This window comes from Drosophila ficusphila, unplaced genomic scaffold (genome assembly GCF_018152265.1).
Source record: "Drosophila ficusphila isolate 14025-0441.05 unplaced genomic scaffold, ASM1815226v1 contig_791, whole genome shotgun sequence".
Classification (NCBI taxonomy): domain Eukaryota; kingdom Metazoa; phylum Arthropoda; class Insecta; order Diptera; family Drosophilidae; genus Drosophila; species Drosophila ficusphila.
This window is the reverse complement of record NW_025064737.1, coordinates 12,310,879-12,325,650: the sequence shown is the minus strand read 5'-3', so window position 1 is coordinate 12,325,650 and position 14,772 is coordinate 12,310,879. Positions and strand designations below refer to the sequence as shown.

The following is a 14,772-nucleotide window of genomic DNA, read 5'->3' as shown; positions in this document are numbered from 1 at the left end:
AAAAAATATTTAACTTGCTTGTAAGAGGAATGTTAAAAACCAAGAGGTGTTTTAACAAATTTTAAATCTTCTAAAACAAATTCATCAAAATAATGGTGATCTCTTAGTAGCAGGTTTAGTTTTTAAAATGTTATCAACTTATTCGAATTTATTTTACACTTTCCAATTCTAACATTGCATATTTTACCCCGTCTTCACTTTATAATGACTTTATAATATTTTTTATTTATTTTTTTGTTTAATTAAGGTTGACAGCATGATGATTGTGTAGAATCTACTCCTCCTCCTCCTCTTCCTCCTCCTCTTCGTCATCGACATCCTCCTCGTAGCTGTTGCCACCAGTTGGGGCAGAGTCTTCAATGTTGGAGCTCAGGTCGATGGCGGGTTCCTGCTCCTCGATGGGGGTGACGGGTTCCTCGACCAGGGGCTCGTTGGCCTCGCTCTCGTTCTTTTGGATGGCCTGCAGTTCCTGGGCGGCAAGCTCCGATTCCTGGCGAGCGATCTCAGCAAGCTCGGCAGCCTGACGAGCCAGTTCACCCTCGCTCTCCTTCTCGATCTCCGCCAGGCGCTCCAGCTCCTGCTCACGGACGCGCTGCTCCTCCTCCAGACGAGCTTCTTCGGTGGCACGAGCCTCTTCTACGGCCTTCAAAGCGGCCTCCTCGGCGGCTTTTTGGGCAGCTTCTTCGGCTAGACGAGCCTCTTCGGCAGCTTTCTTGGCAGCTTCTTCAGCGGCTTTCTTGGCAGCTTCTTCAGCAGCCTTCTGGGCAGCTTCTTCAGCAGCCTTCTTGGCAGCTTCTTCGGCTAAACGAGCCTCTTCGGCGGCCTTTTGGGCAGCTTCCTCGGCTAAACGAGCCTCTTCGGCCGCCTTTTGGGCAGCTTCCTCGGCAGCCTTCTTGGCAGCCTCTTCAGCTAAACGAGCCTCTTCTTCAGCCTTCTTGGCAGATTCGGCGGCAGCCTTTTGGGCAGCAGCCTCGGCCTGAATAGCCTCCTCAGCAGCAATCTTGGCAGCTTCTTCCGCAGCCTTCTTGGCCTTGGCAGCAGCCTGTTTCTCGGCCTCAGCGGTGAGGCGTTCTCTCTCCTCCTTCAAAGCCCTGACAGGTCATAAAAATATTAGTTAAAACATAAATTTATATATCATTTCAGAGGTACACACACCTCTCTTCACGACGCTTGGCCTCGTCGGCTTTCTGGGCTTTCTTCTTCTCCAAATCGACCTCGTCGAGAGCTTCCTCGTTGACCGTCAGAAGACGCTCTTGGCGAAGGCGCTGCTTCTCCTTAGCCTCCACATCGAGTGGGTCTTCCAGGGGCCTAGGGGCAGAGAATTTTCTAGATGGACGGTTAGGATCCAACTCGGCATCTGAAATGTAGAGCTTGTCAGAAAACACTAAACCACAACGCGTATGACTTTCTAATTTATTTCTCACTACTTCAAATATCCTTTACTTTGTTGTTCACTCAGCTAATATCAATTACATTATGTTGTACGGCTATTACTTACTATTCGGATCGACGAGTGTTGGTTTGCTTATAGACGAGGCAAGGTAAAATTGCAGATACAGTAGACGCCAATGGTTTAGAGTATTGTGTGGCATTAATGGGAGTTTTTAAAAAAGTTCTGGGTATGAAGAATTAAACCAAAATGTGGTTAATGGGTTAAGCATACATACATATATACATCTCAAAATGCAAAAAAGTACATAAAGTAAGCTGAGGTATCGAATTGTTGGATTGTGTATATCTGTGTCTTCCCAATTTAAGTGATTTATCTGCATCAATCCATCCGTCGATTATATACAAAAATATTTTTATCACGTTATAGTTTATCTTGCGATGATCAAAAATTAAAAACGTTTTTATCAGAATAAGTTCTGTAATATTACACACTTCCTAGCCTTTATTTGACCACCCACTGAACCCATAAGAAAAAATTGTGTTTAGATCAGTATTTACAAATTAATATATTGATACATATTTGTAAGTAAATATCCCTAAAATGTGTTTACATATGCATGAACATAGCAATGGTTAACAAAATTCGCGCTGACCTTCATATCTTAAATGCCAAACATTATGCACATGAAGTAAGTATTAAGTTGTAATCAGTGATCGTGAAAATATATAATTTAATAGTCAGCTTTTACTTAAGTTACATCAAATTGAAAAAGAATGAATAAGTATCTACATTTTGGTGAGTCACATGAAAAATGTTAGTATCACAAGTGATGCGCTGAATTTATTTGATTTTCTTTTTATTCGATCTTCAAAGCTGTTCTGATCTGACTTGTGTAAGTAATTAGTCTGAGTAGTGAAAGCGCCAGAGTGTGTCGATATCATTTGTTCATCTTGTAGATATCGGCTAATTGTCTACCACGCAAAAGAAAGTCTTTTAGATTGGTTTATTTAAGAAAGAGAAGTGTATGTCCATACAAAAATCAGGCATGTTATCATTTAGGCCTCAACTTCAACAGCTTCAACTGGAAAGAATCAATCAATCATAAAACGTATAACGTTAGTGAAATACAATGAACTGAACAATTCAGGATGCAGCAACCAAATATGTAAGTTAGTTACAAATGAATAAACTAATTTAGATTCTGTAGCACCGGCTTAAAAGCTAACAATTCAAAGAAATGAAGAATCAAATTTGAGAAACAAATCTTTTTGGACAAGTGGAAAACGTAGAAATGCCAAGCGAATATATAACAAGAAATAAGATATAATAATATAATATTTGTATTTAGAGCCATAGGTGCTTTATCTTATGGCCAACACATCGGAAATAATTGTCTGGCGTGAAATGTAAGATGTAAATTAAACTATGCTTGATCTGATTGAATGAGAAGTGTTTTGTCCAGTTTTTTATCTGTTTATCGGTATAGAAAAATTTTCCACATAATAATGGGAATTTCGGTAGAAGATTTAAGATAATTTAAAAAAAAAAACAGCATATCCTTGTCCTTAAATATGCAAATTTTAATGAATGGTAATCGTTTGGCAGCAACATCGAGTGATATTTACAGGAGTCATATTCAAGCGAAATGTAACAACATGAACAGTACTTACCTTCCTTTACAGATTCATTGGATTTCTTATCATTCTTCCAAGTCGGGTGTCTAAGGTACCAGGACAAGAGGTTAATATCGGTTCGAACTTTGTCCGAATCGTACAATGGACTTCTAACATTATAGGCCTTGTCACCGCAAATCCTTACTGATGCAAGATGACTTTTACCTTTTGTTATTTAATTATTTAAAAAATGGAATTTAATAACCATTTACTAGACAATAAGATATCTAACCACAATTGTGAACGGAATACATAGTGCTGAGGTGTTATGCCAACTCGAAATGCAACTTACCAACATATTTTACAGCTGGCTTGGGGTAGTGCGAAATATTGTGAACCTCCTTGGCAATATGACGAACTGGATTTGTGACACGGGCCACATAGGCATCTAAGGCTAGTTGCGAAGTCGGCTCATAAGTGTAACTAGAAATACATTTGTTATACCCATTAATATTTAAGTTTAATACTGGCTCTATACATATGAAAAATACCTTTGCCCATTTACTATTTTTAGCTTTTCAAGTTTATATAATTGTCACTTTATGGCACCAATTTTTTGTGCAGACGTACATGTCATATGCGTTATGTGAATGCAAAAATTTCACATACGCACCGTGGTACAAATATAAATAAGTTTTTTAGGCCAAGGGCTTGTATTTAAAGCTTAAGCATACATATAGCTTTATTTTATAAACCATTCAAGGGGTATTATTTATAGCTATATTTGATTTCTTTGTAGAATGACTTTGAGCATATCTTAGTTACTCACCCAGTGACTGGGAAGGGAGTGCAGCTGCGTGCACGGCGCACCACGGGGGTATGCAAGTCACGAATCAGAGATTGCGCGCGGTTGCGAATCCGGCTTGTTTCCTCGGAGAAGGTCTGCAAAGTACACTCAAGATTAAATGCGCCCGAGCATCAAGTGAAGAACAACAAGGCACGAAACACTACCAGTTCCTCGCCACTACGCAGGTTGCGTAGGTAAACTACGTAAGCAAACTAACGTAAGCTAACGAACGGGCAACTTACGGTAAAGGGTTCGGTATTGAGGTAATTGGTCAGGGCCCGGGCGCCGTATCCTGGCGGCAGCCTCTTCAGGTAGGAGGGCACGGAGCGAACCGGGCTGGTCACGATCCTCAACGGAGAGGAGGTGATCCGCAGCGGCGAGAGGGAGCTGCGGGGGGCGTAGACCCGGGTGATGGTGGTCGGGTTGTAGACGTAGGACGGCGTGTACGTGGTGTACGATGTCGGGATGTAGGTCGAAGTGTAGGTCGATGGCAAGTAGGTCGAGGGGCTGTAGTAGGTCGATGGCGACGTGTACGAGTATGTGGTGCGCTCCGGCGATGAAATCACTCGGGTCGTCGTGCGAACGACGCGAACTGGCGATGGCGAGTGTATGACGCGGGAGACCACGCGGGCGGGCGAGGTCACCACACGGATGGGCGAGGTCACCACTCGGGTTGCTCCATAAACGCGTCGGGGAACCGTGTAACTCGAGTAGATGGGGTAGCTCGACTTGTACACCTATGAGGTGGGGTAACGTTTTTCAAGATTAACAATAACATCGAATGGACAAAGCACGGTGAATGTGAACTGATCATTAGCGGAATGAAAAAGCAGAAAAAAGGAAAAAGAACGTAACGGAAACGGAAACAACTCGAGTGCGAACTCTCCAGTCGGGGAGTTTTTTCTTGTGATAGTAATAATGATATAGTTTTTAAGATTCCTGACAAAGAAAGTTTAAACTTATACTTAATCTTGTTCTTTTCTCCCCATTTATAGTCATTCTTTTAAGATACTTTTTATTCTATACAAACTGTTTTGAACTATCCCTTTAGTGTTCTTGTCTTTAAATGATTCCTGATTAATAAAACTAATGATAAATGATAAATCCCAATAAAACTAAAGAATTCTATTAAAAAATATTAACCCTTTTGAAGATTGCTAAAATAATTTACACAAAATAAAATATTTATGTTTTGGGCTCTTCTTGATCTAGAAACTAAATAAGAATATGTTGTGAGGGCTTACTACTAACCGAGTCGGCTTTTCCAGTGACGATGATGTGATGGATGTGATTGAACAGTGTGATAATAGTCAATAGAAAAGAATAGTAAAACCATAGAAAGATGGATGACAAGCGATGTATGCGAGTAGGATGAAAGCCAAATACTTACACGAGTTACTTTCTCGACCGAGGGGTACTGAAAGTAATACAAAATACGGCAAAGGTTGTTTTATTTCGGAAAACATTCGCATATTTCTTGACAAAACGGTGATGGTTTCGTTTAAGAATCCTTCCTACTTTGTGTCTTCAGTATGAATATCGTATCTACCTTCTATGTATGCTCAGTTCACAAAAAAAATAACACTAGGTTTATTTGAGATAAGACCGTGTTCATTTTATTGTATCACAAATATGTTTTAACATGACTGCTTGAAGGTTGCAAATACACAGAGAAATTTCAGTTTGAGTTAATCTAGTCTATGTGCGAAACTATTTGGTCATTAGTGGTGATTAGTCCAAGTCAAAACAATTACATCATCGGTAGCATCGAATACATATAGGCACTCAAGGTTAGCGGGTTAAGTGGATTATTTCAAATAAACATTATGTATATAGGTATTAAATATATATAGTATATGTATATTCGAAACAGAATGACGTATTAGTGGGCACCATAACATTGAAAGCCGTGGGCAAACGCTCCCGATCCAGCACCTGGAGCAGCCTAGACGTGGTAGGAGAAGTGGCGGTACTTGGTGCCGCCGGGCAGGTTGCCACTGGTGGTGGAGGAGTAGCTGTAGCCCCCGGGTCCGGCGCCAGTGGTGCTGGTCCGCTCTGTGCTGTAGTTGTACGAGCCGCCGGGACCGCTGCGCGAGGTCTTCTCCACGGTCGAGGTGTATGTGGACCGCTCCGGGCGGTACGAGTGCGGGTTGCTCGAGTCGTAGCTGCTCTTTTCCACGGACGACTTCGAGGTGTACGAGTAGTCCGAGGAGGCGCGGCTGCGGTGCGAGCCGGGTCTATCCGTGCACAGGTCTAAGCGTGGAGTCTATAAATTCCGATTTGATAGTGATATAGAAAGGGTTTTTTTTTGGGTTTTGGTTTTTTGGTTTTTGGTATCGGTTTTTGGTGTTGGTTTCGGTTTGGCATTGGCAACACAAGCATCTTCTAAAGATAAAGCCGACTTGCTGCTCCACGAACTTCTATATGCAAATGTCCAAGTAACGCAATGCGAATCAAAACGGGGAAATTGAAACATGTTCGAACTGTTTGACTTTAGAGTTAATGCAACCATCTGGACACACACAATGCTATGATTCTACGGATGAAAAGTTAGATACATGGGTACACAGAGAAAAAGGAACATCCTATACCACATTATATCAGATTGAAAACGGATCTCCCAAATGTACTATTTACTATAGGATGAAAAGGTTATAGAATGTTTAAACACTATTACAAATTTTAAAATGCATTCATTCTGATTGGATTGAAAACTAAGTAGTAATGGATTTATTATAGGTTCCCTTTCTCTGTGTATAATAAAAACTTGTACAAATGTTTAGTTGGTTAGCACACGATTTAATGGACTATGGCTAAACACTAGATGTGTAGGTCTATCAATATTTTTTATGCTTTTTCGGTTTTTTTCAGTTTTTATTAGTTATGTGTACTTAGGTGAGACTACGTTCGTTCGACTAGCTTTCGAAGGGGTTCGGGTTATCGGTTAGGGGGCAGATTCCCTCTAGTAGGAGTACTTGGTGACCATCGCGCCGGACCGCTCGTTGCGGTAGGTCTCCCGGCGGACGGGCAGCGACTCGGAGGCGGCGCGATGTAGGCGTGGCAGCTGGGTGTCCAGACTGTCGCGGAAGGTGCGAGCGGCGGTATTGCCGCCCGCCTCCACGGTGTCGATGTGCTGGCGCACCATGCCCAAAATCCGCGTCCTGTTCTTGTCGCGCGTCGAGACGTACGGCTCGATCGGCTCGTAGATTAGCTTGTAGTCCGGCTTGATGGCCGCCCGATTGATCGGATCGAGGATCGACCGCTGGCGCCGCTCGAGATCGGGCCGCCGAACGCCAAAGGCGGTCACCGGATCCGAAATGAGCGACGGCCGCGGCACGAACGGAACTTTCTCCCAGTCAATTGGTGTTCTCTTCGTTCTCTGCAAAGCCCAAAAGTCCACAAGTATGTGTTTTTTTAAATGTTTGGATCTGCTGGGGCTTAAACGCTTTGGCTCATTGGTTATTTGGTGCAGCTGGACTTGATTGGGCGGTGGGTCAATCAAATATATATACAATCTTATGTTGGGTGGTTGCGGCGGCAGGGCATTTATATACAGCTTCGTTTTTGGGGGGCAGTGGTTGAGATCGGTGTGCTGGGTGGGTCAAGCTATATCCGAACTTCGAACATCCTTACAATATGACACAAGCTGCATATGTACACATGTATCTGTGTACTAAAGTGGACCTTTTTGATATACATTATACATTACTCATACGCAACGTTGACCCTGCTCGCTTGCAAAAGGATTGCCTACTTTTTGGGTAACTTTCTTATCTTAAATTCCAGTTTTGTAATTTTGAATTTGATTTCTAAAGGTCCACCCTAGTCCAAATACACATATGTACATATGCATATTGATACGACGTAGTGTGGTTGTAAGTAATGTGCAACGGGAGCATTAAAATGGAACACAAACAGCAAACACGTATATATATTTACAGCAATTTAGCCAAGTTAACATTCAGTTAAGCCAATTATTCAAAATCCTATCCCTTCATCAAGCAACACTTCTGCTTAATCTCTATTTGAAAGATACACATTAATGACATCACAGCTTATTGTCTTTTTTTTCATTTATCAAATTATTATGATCATAAATTATAAATAAATGGCAATGTTTATATACAAGTAAAACAAAAAGTGTCCAGACAAGATGGATCTCTTGCGGATTTGAGGTACATATATATCCTTGCTTGGATTATCAACACATCAAACTGTCTGAAAAATGATTTTTGTTTTTCTTTCAGCATTTATCTTCTAATTTTCGAAAATTTTGCCGTTAGTTTATTGTTGGTTCTTCCCATGGCTTCGGTTTATTTGAATATATTATGGAAATCGGAAAGATATTTTTAGGACTAGCGAAGAGCGAAATGCGCGCGCATATAGTATTACACATACAAAAAGCAAAACCACGGCCCGTACAAAAACAAATTATCGAGAGAGTAGCCTCCGTATGAGTTTCATCGGGAATTCGCATGTGTTTGGAATTCCACTCGGCTATATGCTAAACATTTTTGGGCACCAGACGGACCTCAACTTTTTGTAAATAATAATAAAATAGATAGAGAAGAAAACGTTCGGCCTCCGCTGAATTCTTAAAATGTATTCGCGTTTTATATTTGGGAGATGAGTAAACACGTATATCCGAAAGAGATATGAAGATCATAGCGCAGCGATAAATTTTCTGAAAAATTCATTTCCCACGACCTCACGAAAATTGCAATCTCTTCACACTCGCATAATTTTGTCATATAATTTTGTCACATATTTTGAATTTTCGGTCTGGTTTTTATTATGGTTAGACTGTACATATATCACATATAGTATCATACAAGTACATACAGGCGTATGTAGAACCATTATGAAAGTTATTAAATTGTTAGAGAAAGGATTATGTATGAACAACTACACAAATGTTTACACTGAACCTGAAAAACTATTTCGCATATATACATTATCAGAACACCTAGGTGATCATAAGACATCTTAGAGCACAAGGACATTCGGTGATAGAAAACCAACTAGTTACATACTGTAAGTTCGATACGATATTCATAATTGGTAGACACTTTACATTCAAACGTGTTTCAATTTCTTAATCAATCTGTTCGCTTGTCAAAATAAAACCATTGAGTACAGCAAGTGGGACACAAGCGCTTACAACTGAAATCTTGTGACTACAGATTCGATTAGCTAACTGCCTTCAAATTTGTCAAATTTATCCGTAGCGTTTTGTAGAGACACACAAGTCTATTCACAAGTTACTTATCGCATTGAATTTTGAATTTTGAAACTGTACGCACAGATAGATTTCACAGATTTAAATCAAGGAAAACCACACTACCGTATGTCAAGTAAATAGATTTTATGGCGAAGGGCTTACCGTGACGGCATAAGAAGTAGTCACCGGCCTCGAGGAGTACGTTCTGCGAGTAGTAAATCCACTTTCGTAAACCATTTTGCGATTTTTAGTTGCTTTTTGGGGGATTTAAAATTGAATTGTTCGTTGGATTTGGTTCGGATATATCGTCGTTGCGTGTTGTTCACTTGACGCCCGTTCGAGTTGATCTGCCTGAGAATCGCACGGAGCACTTGCTTATAATTTTTTGATTTTCAAAATTTTCACAGCCTTCGCTCCTGCTTTCTCTCTCTCTCACGCTCGGTCTATACCTCTTTTTCTATTCATCTCCCAAATAAACTTATTTTTGGAATTAAGAAACATTGACATCTCTCCTCGCAAAGAGCGAGCAAATTCTGTTTACATAAAGCCAGCACTTTTCATATAGTTGTATTGGGAAAAGGCCTATATACAAATGTACATCGACTTTTGCTCACAGGATATACTAGCCCTAACCCAAAACAAACGTCACGATTGTTTTCCAGAACCATTTTATTTTTAGTTCTAACACTAATTATTAGAATGTTTTTAATATGACGGTTCTTAACGGATGTGTAAAGTGGCCCTTTTTTGCACAAATTATATATGGATTGTTGAGTACACGAATATATTGAGATTTATCTATTTTTGAATTCGATACATGATTTTTGAATTTAATGAGCAATTATTGAAACGATCTTTTTGGCGGAATGCAAATGATTTCATGTAAACATTGGGAATGCTAAAAATAAAATTTTTACCCATTGTCGGCATTATCTTGAGAATCTTTGAATTAGCACATTGAAAGAATTTTCAAATCATTCAAAACGTCATCGAACAGCTTATGATGATACATTTGAGTGAAAAAGATTGATTAACAAACAAACAAAAAACATATAGTTAGCACGTTGAATTTTAAGTTGTCATTATGTATATACAGCAAATAAGGCATGAAATTAAATTCCTGAGAGAGATTTTAATGCTCGGTGGGTATCACCTGTAGACCGGACCCAGAGCTTTTCGCAGATCCATCTGGAAATAAATTATTTTAAAAAAATAAAAACGTGAAAATAAGATAAAAATAAATTTTGTTTTCCAACAATTTGAGGCCAGATTACTCATACAATCTTACAATAAGATCGGAAACATGTATTCGAGAACATATAAATAAACTGCACATCATCGCATACCCACATATAAAATCGGGTGTGTAGGTGTCTAGTTGTATATAAACAAAACCATGGCAGAAATTCAAAAAAGCAAATTCTTTATGACATTAACCTTAACGAGAGGCAATGAATGACTCGTAATTTCAAGGCTGCCAAAATCTCACTAATCGCAGAACAAATATGTCATTGAGCACTGACTTGGACTTTCATATTTATTAAGTGGAAATGGACATTGAAAAATAAACAGCAAATAATTTGGTTGCAGGACTCAATAAATTATCATTTAATAAAACCAATTCAATAATTTTCCATACGAAATGGAAACTTGTTTATTATTTAAGGATCCAAAACAGAATAATAAACACAAGACGCAAATATTAAGTAAATAAGTAATGACAAAACAGTCAAAAAATAAAGAACATCAGAGCTAATAAATCTAAAAAGAAGACAAGCCAAAACGCATGCAGCAAAGAACATTAAGGTCAAGTTCAAAAAGTATGTGTATTATTAGGCCTTGAAAGAAATCAAAAGTGCATACACTTGAAATTTACTTAAAGTTGAATAATGCTTAGAACAAAAATACAAAATTTTAAAAATAGCTAAAGCCAACACTTATATCGATGCAACCGCATTTATTAAGTTTTACAGACCGTTTAATATCTATAAGTAGAGATGTAGATCATCACATTTTGTCACAAAATTCATATGCCAACTTGAAAAATCTCTGACACTTTTTGTTTGTTTATTTTAATTGGGTATGAAATTCCGAGGTTAGCGTCTGTTCACCCCGATCTCTAATCTTCAGATCTATATAGGTCTTACAAATATGTCTATGGCAATATGCATTTTACATTTCTGCAATTTACTTTTAAAATTTAAATTATGGATTGCTAAAATTTGAAGGACAATTTTAAGATTATCTAAATTATAAAATTTATGTTTACCAGTTTCGTTAGGTTAGTTGAAATCATTTAGTAATATTAATGTAAAGGCCCATATATTTAAGGCTGTTTGAAGCGAGCAACCCGAAGTCAGTGACTTAATACCAGAAATCTCTTGGTCGGCTGCCCCGCATAATGATGCAAGTCGCGCAGGTGCAAACACTTCCATGTGTCTCCGAACCCAAGTCGCGATTTCGATCCATTGGAGTACATAGATATAGGCGACTGTTGTTTTTTTGCCTCAGATGCACGGCTGCTCAATTTATCCGCCCAGCGAGCGTGGTTGTTTTTTGGCGTCTTCGCCGTTTACGTGGCTGCGATAATTTCGTTAAATAATTGAGTATGCAATGAAAATTGCGCATTACAGCGACATAAGTACAATGATGGTCTTACTGTGCGAGGGCTTACTGTGCGTGTGTGTGGACATAAGTGCCTGTATGGTTACCAACACCTGTTCATTCGTTTTGCCAGAATGATTTTCTTTCCTCACTTTTACCAAATACTCGCATAAACGGCATTCAAATCTGCACATTGCTTGACATTTTGTAATTTGAACAAATTGCTCGTATTTTTGGATAACTCCTATAAATAGTGGAGTTGGTAGCACTTGAAATAATAGTTTGGAGTCAAACGAACGACACACCGGAGCCGCGACCAAAAGTCTTAAAAGGATTACCAATTTACAAAACCGCAAAGGATACTAATTATTAAAAACAGCAAAATGAACAGAAATTGCGTTGTCATATTGCAGTTGTTGGGAGTAATGGTGTTGCTAAGCTATGCAAACGGAATCCCAAAATATGAAGACAGCCATAAGTAAGTGGTTTTCAGTTAACCAAAGTTGATACTTATTTCGGCATTACTTTAGGTTCTATGCGGATAAAGTACAGCGAGATAGATCGTACTATAACGAAAATAAAACGCAACCCAGCGAGCCGCAGGCAGCTTCCACAAAAGACAGGTTGGAACGATTGGGATACACCACCGGATATGGATCTCTAAATGTGTGTTTATACTCACAATACCTATTTATAAGATGTTACCATATTTTTACCTCTCTTAGGGATATCCTGGCGGTACAGGACTTTCCGCCTACAACCCCATTAAACTCGATCTGGGTGGCGTAGTTTTGGGAACTCTCGTAGGCATTGGAGCCATTATTCTGATTCCTAAAATATTATCAGCTTTCCATGGAGGATATGGAGGATACGGACGAAGTGTGTTAGATACTTAAACAAATGAAGGTTTATTTGATTTTTGATTTCTTACAGGCGAGGATAGTGACCTTACCCCACTGAGTACAATGATTAACAAAATCGACGATGTTCTGGGTCAAAATAACATTGACTCCACGAGTTGTATGCAGCGTGCAGTTTGTGGTTATGTTCGCTCTACGGAATATAACATGAAGATTGGATCCTCCGATCAGATGGACGAGTTTATTCACATGCTATCCGAGTAAGTTATAGTCCACAAAAATGGTTATAAAGTATATTTTACCTACCTAATTAAATTTTAATATTTATTACTATTTTTCAGAAACTCTTTGGTGGATTACCTTCTTGACGGAACGGCGATAAAAGAGGCTTTGGAGCATGGAAAAAGATTCAACGATAGACCTTGTGAAGAGGTGTATTCCAATTGCCCGCTAGATAGTAAATCGGCTACAGAAATTCTAATGAAGCTTATGCCAAAGAAAAAATCTGTGGGAAAAGGAAAGTCTTCTGGAGTTTCACGGGAAAAGAAGGTTTAGTGGATGTTATTCTTTTAAAGTTCAATTAAATTGTTTGCAATATACATAAAACACTATATTTTCAACAATTAAATAAACTTGTGCTATTTTTACTTAACTTTGTTTTCTGAGTTTTTAACAAGCTTTTATAAAGCAATACAGAGTCAATCATAATTTTTGTTAACACTTCTTCTCGGAAGATTCTTCCTTGGCGCCACTTCCACTCATAATAATTTTCAATTGTTCTTCCTGCTGTTCGATGAGTGGCAGCCATTGCTCCGAAGGAGCTATGAAGTTTCCTGGCTCAAACTTGGGAATCTTGCCCAGACTTCCTATCACCGACTTGCGATGCGCTTGCTTCTCCAGCATAATCTGCTCCAGCTTGTCCACCAAATTATTGGACTCCTTGATCAGGTTATCAATTGACTCCAACAAAGCGTACCAATCTATTTTTTGGGTGCCAATCAGGGTGTTACCCCTCAACCGAAAGGGAAATGGAACAAAGCTGCGCCATGGCTTAAAGGATTCGATGGTATAGGGTATAAAGTGTCGATCCGATTCCATTTCCACCGCATCGTCATCAAAATGCCAGGATGCCAAAGTAGGAGCCAAATTAGAATTATATCTTAGCTGATTTGATTCGTTAAAGTTAAGCTTTCTTATCTTCGCAATCTGATCGCCAAGTCTCTTTTCCACATCGGAGATAATATCACTGTCATCTTCATTAGATTTGGATAGATACGAGTTGACCAGATCATTATTATAAGCCCGTGGCAAAAGTGTTTGTGTTTGGCGCGAAACTGTGGCTACACTATCGGTCATTTGTGACATGGAATAGGTGAGTACATCTGAAAATATCTGATTTGTAATGGTTGTAATAAAGATATAATTGCTAAGCTAACACTTCTCATAGCCATCCTTCTTTTTTGAGTACTGCCCATCGGTGAGGATGCCTATGTCCTTGTGAAGAATCAAATCTTTTTGCACTCCAAAACTGGCCTCCTTCATGAGCTTTGTGGGCACAAAGTCGGTCTGCAAAGCCACATTTGCCTTGCCAGCTCTGAGCCGTCTGTTTAAAAATATCTCATGATTCTTAAACTTCTTAAATTGTATTTTAGTTACCTCGAAGCATCCAGTAATTTGGCGCGAAGCAAGGCACTTTTGTCAGGTTTCGTAAGCGTAGAAACACTAACTGCCCGCCAAGGCGGTCGCTTGGCCTCATTTTCTTTCTCCTTTTCCGCAGCCAGCTCCTTCATGCGTCTCCAACTGTTTTTGGCTCTAAAAATATATTACATTTAATAAATATATTAAGTGGAGTATCTTTAATTATTCAGACTGCACCCACCTACTAAAAGATGCACTGCTCGCACGAACGTTCGATTGCGCAGTGCTTTGCTGGTCATCCACACTTTGCGTTTCGCTGGTTTCCGAGGATGTGCCACTGTTGTTGGAGCTGGTACTCTGCTTTTGCCTATTCATGGTAGCGATTTTTTTGCCTTTTTAAACTTTAAATGTGTGTGGGTGGAAAAACTTTTGCACAACGTCTCTATTAGCAGTCAATACATCGATGCATAAACAATTGAGTGCATCCACGTTGCTATGGAGCCAACAGAAATAATTGGGCTTGGGGGCTGGGATATCGACCTAAGGTTAAAGGGGAGTAACAAGGCGAAAATAATTCTTACATTTACACCTTTGTA

General features: G+C 39.4%; 3 protein-coding genes across 7 annotated transcripts; 1 reads left to right on the top strand and 2 right to left on the bottom strand.

The window, feature by feature from the left end:
- Positions 1 to 114: 114 nt before the first annotated feature.
- Positions 115 to 9,432, bottom strand: LOC108098864 (protein anoxia up-regulated). 5 transcript variants are annotated; one of them, XM_017202042.2, is made up of 7 exons: positions 9,237 to 9,432; positions 5,244 to 5,270; positions 4,096 to 4,590; positions 3,836 to 3,948; positions 3,359 to 3,489; positions 1,156 to 1,357; positions 115 to 1,091 (listed from the first exon to the last, which is right to left on the bottom strand). In XM_017202042.2, the coding sequence occupies exons 1-7, from the start codon at positions 9,309 to 9,311 to the stop codon at positions 275 to 277; spliced, it is 1,860 nt and encodes a 619-aa protein (XP_017057531.1). In that variant the 5' UTR covers positions 9,312 to 9,432; the 3' UTR covers positions 115 to 274. The 5 variants fall into 5 exon arrangements, with proteins under 5 accessions (XP_017057531.1, XP_017057532.1, XP_017057533.1 ...); XM_017202044.2 differs by lacking the exons at positions 115 to 1,091; positions 1,156 to 1,357 and adding exons at positions 1,940 to 2,474; positions 3,064 to 3,231; XM_017202043.2 differs by lacking the exons at positions 3,359 to 3,489; positions 3,836 to 3,948; positions 4,096 to 4,590; positions 5,244 to 5,270; positions 9,237 to 9,432 and adding an exon at positions 1,499 to 3,038.
- A 2,539-nt stretch (positions 9,433 to 11,971) lies between these two features.
- On the top strand, positions 11,972 to 13,199 carry LOC108098805. The gene is made up of 5 exons (XM_017201946.2): positions 11,972 to 12,156; positions 12,209 to 12,344; positions 12,404 to 12,557; positions 12,612 to 12,798; positions 12,880 to 13,199. The coding sequence occupies exons 1-5, from the start codon at positions 12,062 to 12,064 to the stop codon at positions 13,091 to 13,093; spliced, it is 786 nt and encodes a 261-aa protein (XP_017057435.1). The 5' UTR covers positions 11,972 to 12,061; the 3' UTR covers positions 13,094 to 13,199.
- A 53-nt stretch (positions 13,200 to 13,252) lies between these two features.
- Positions 13,253 to 14,551, bottom strand: LOC108098804. Its single transcript, XM_017201945.1, has 4 exons — positions 14,418 to 14,551; positions 14,195 to 14,350; positions 13,975 to 14,141; positions 13,253 to 13,920 (listed from the first exon to the last, which is right to left on the bottom strand). Exons 1-4 carry the CDS (start codon positions 14,549 to 14,551, stop codon positions 13,253 to 13,255), a joined length of 1,125 nt encoding a protein of 374 aa, XP_017057434.1.
- Positions 14,552 to 14,772: the final 221 nt, after the last annotated feature.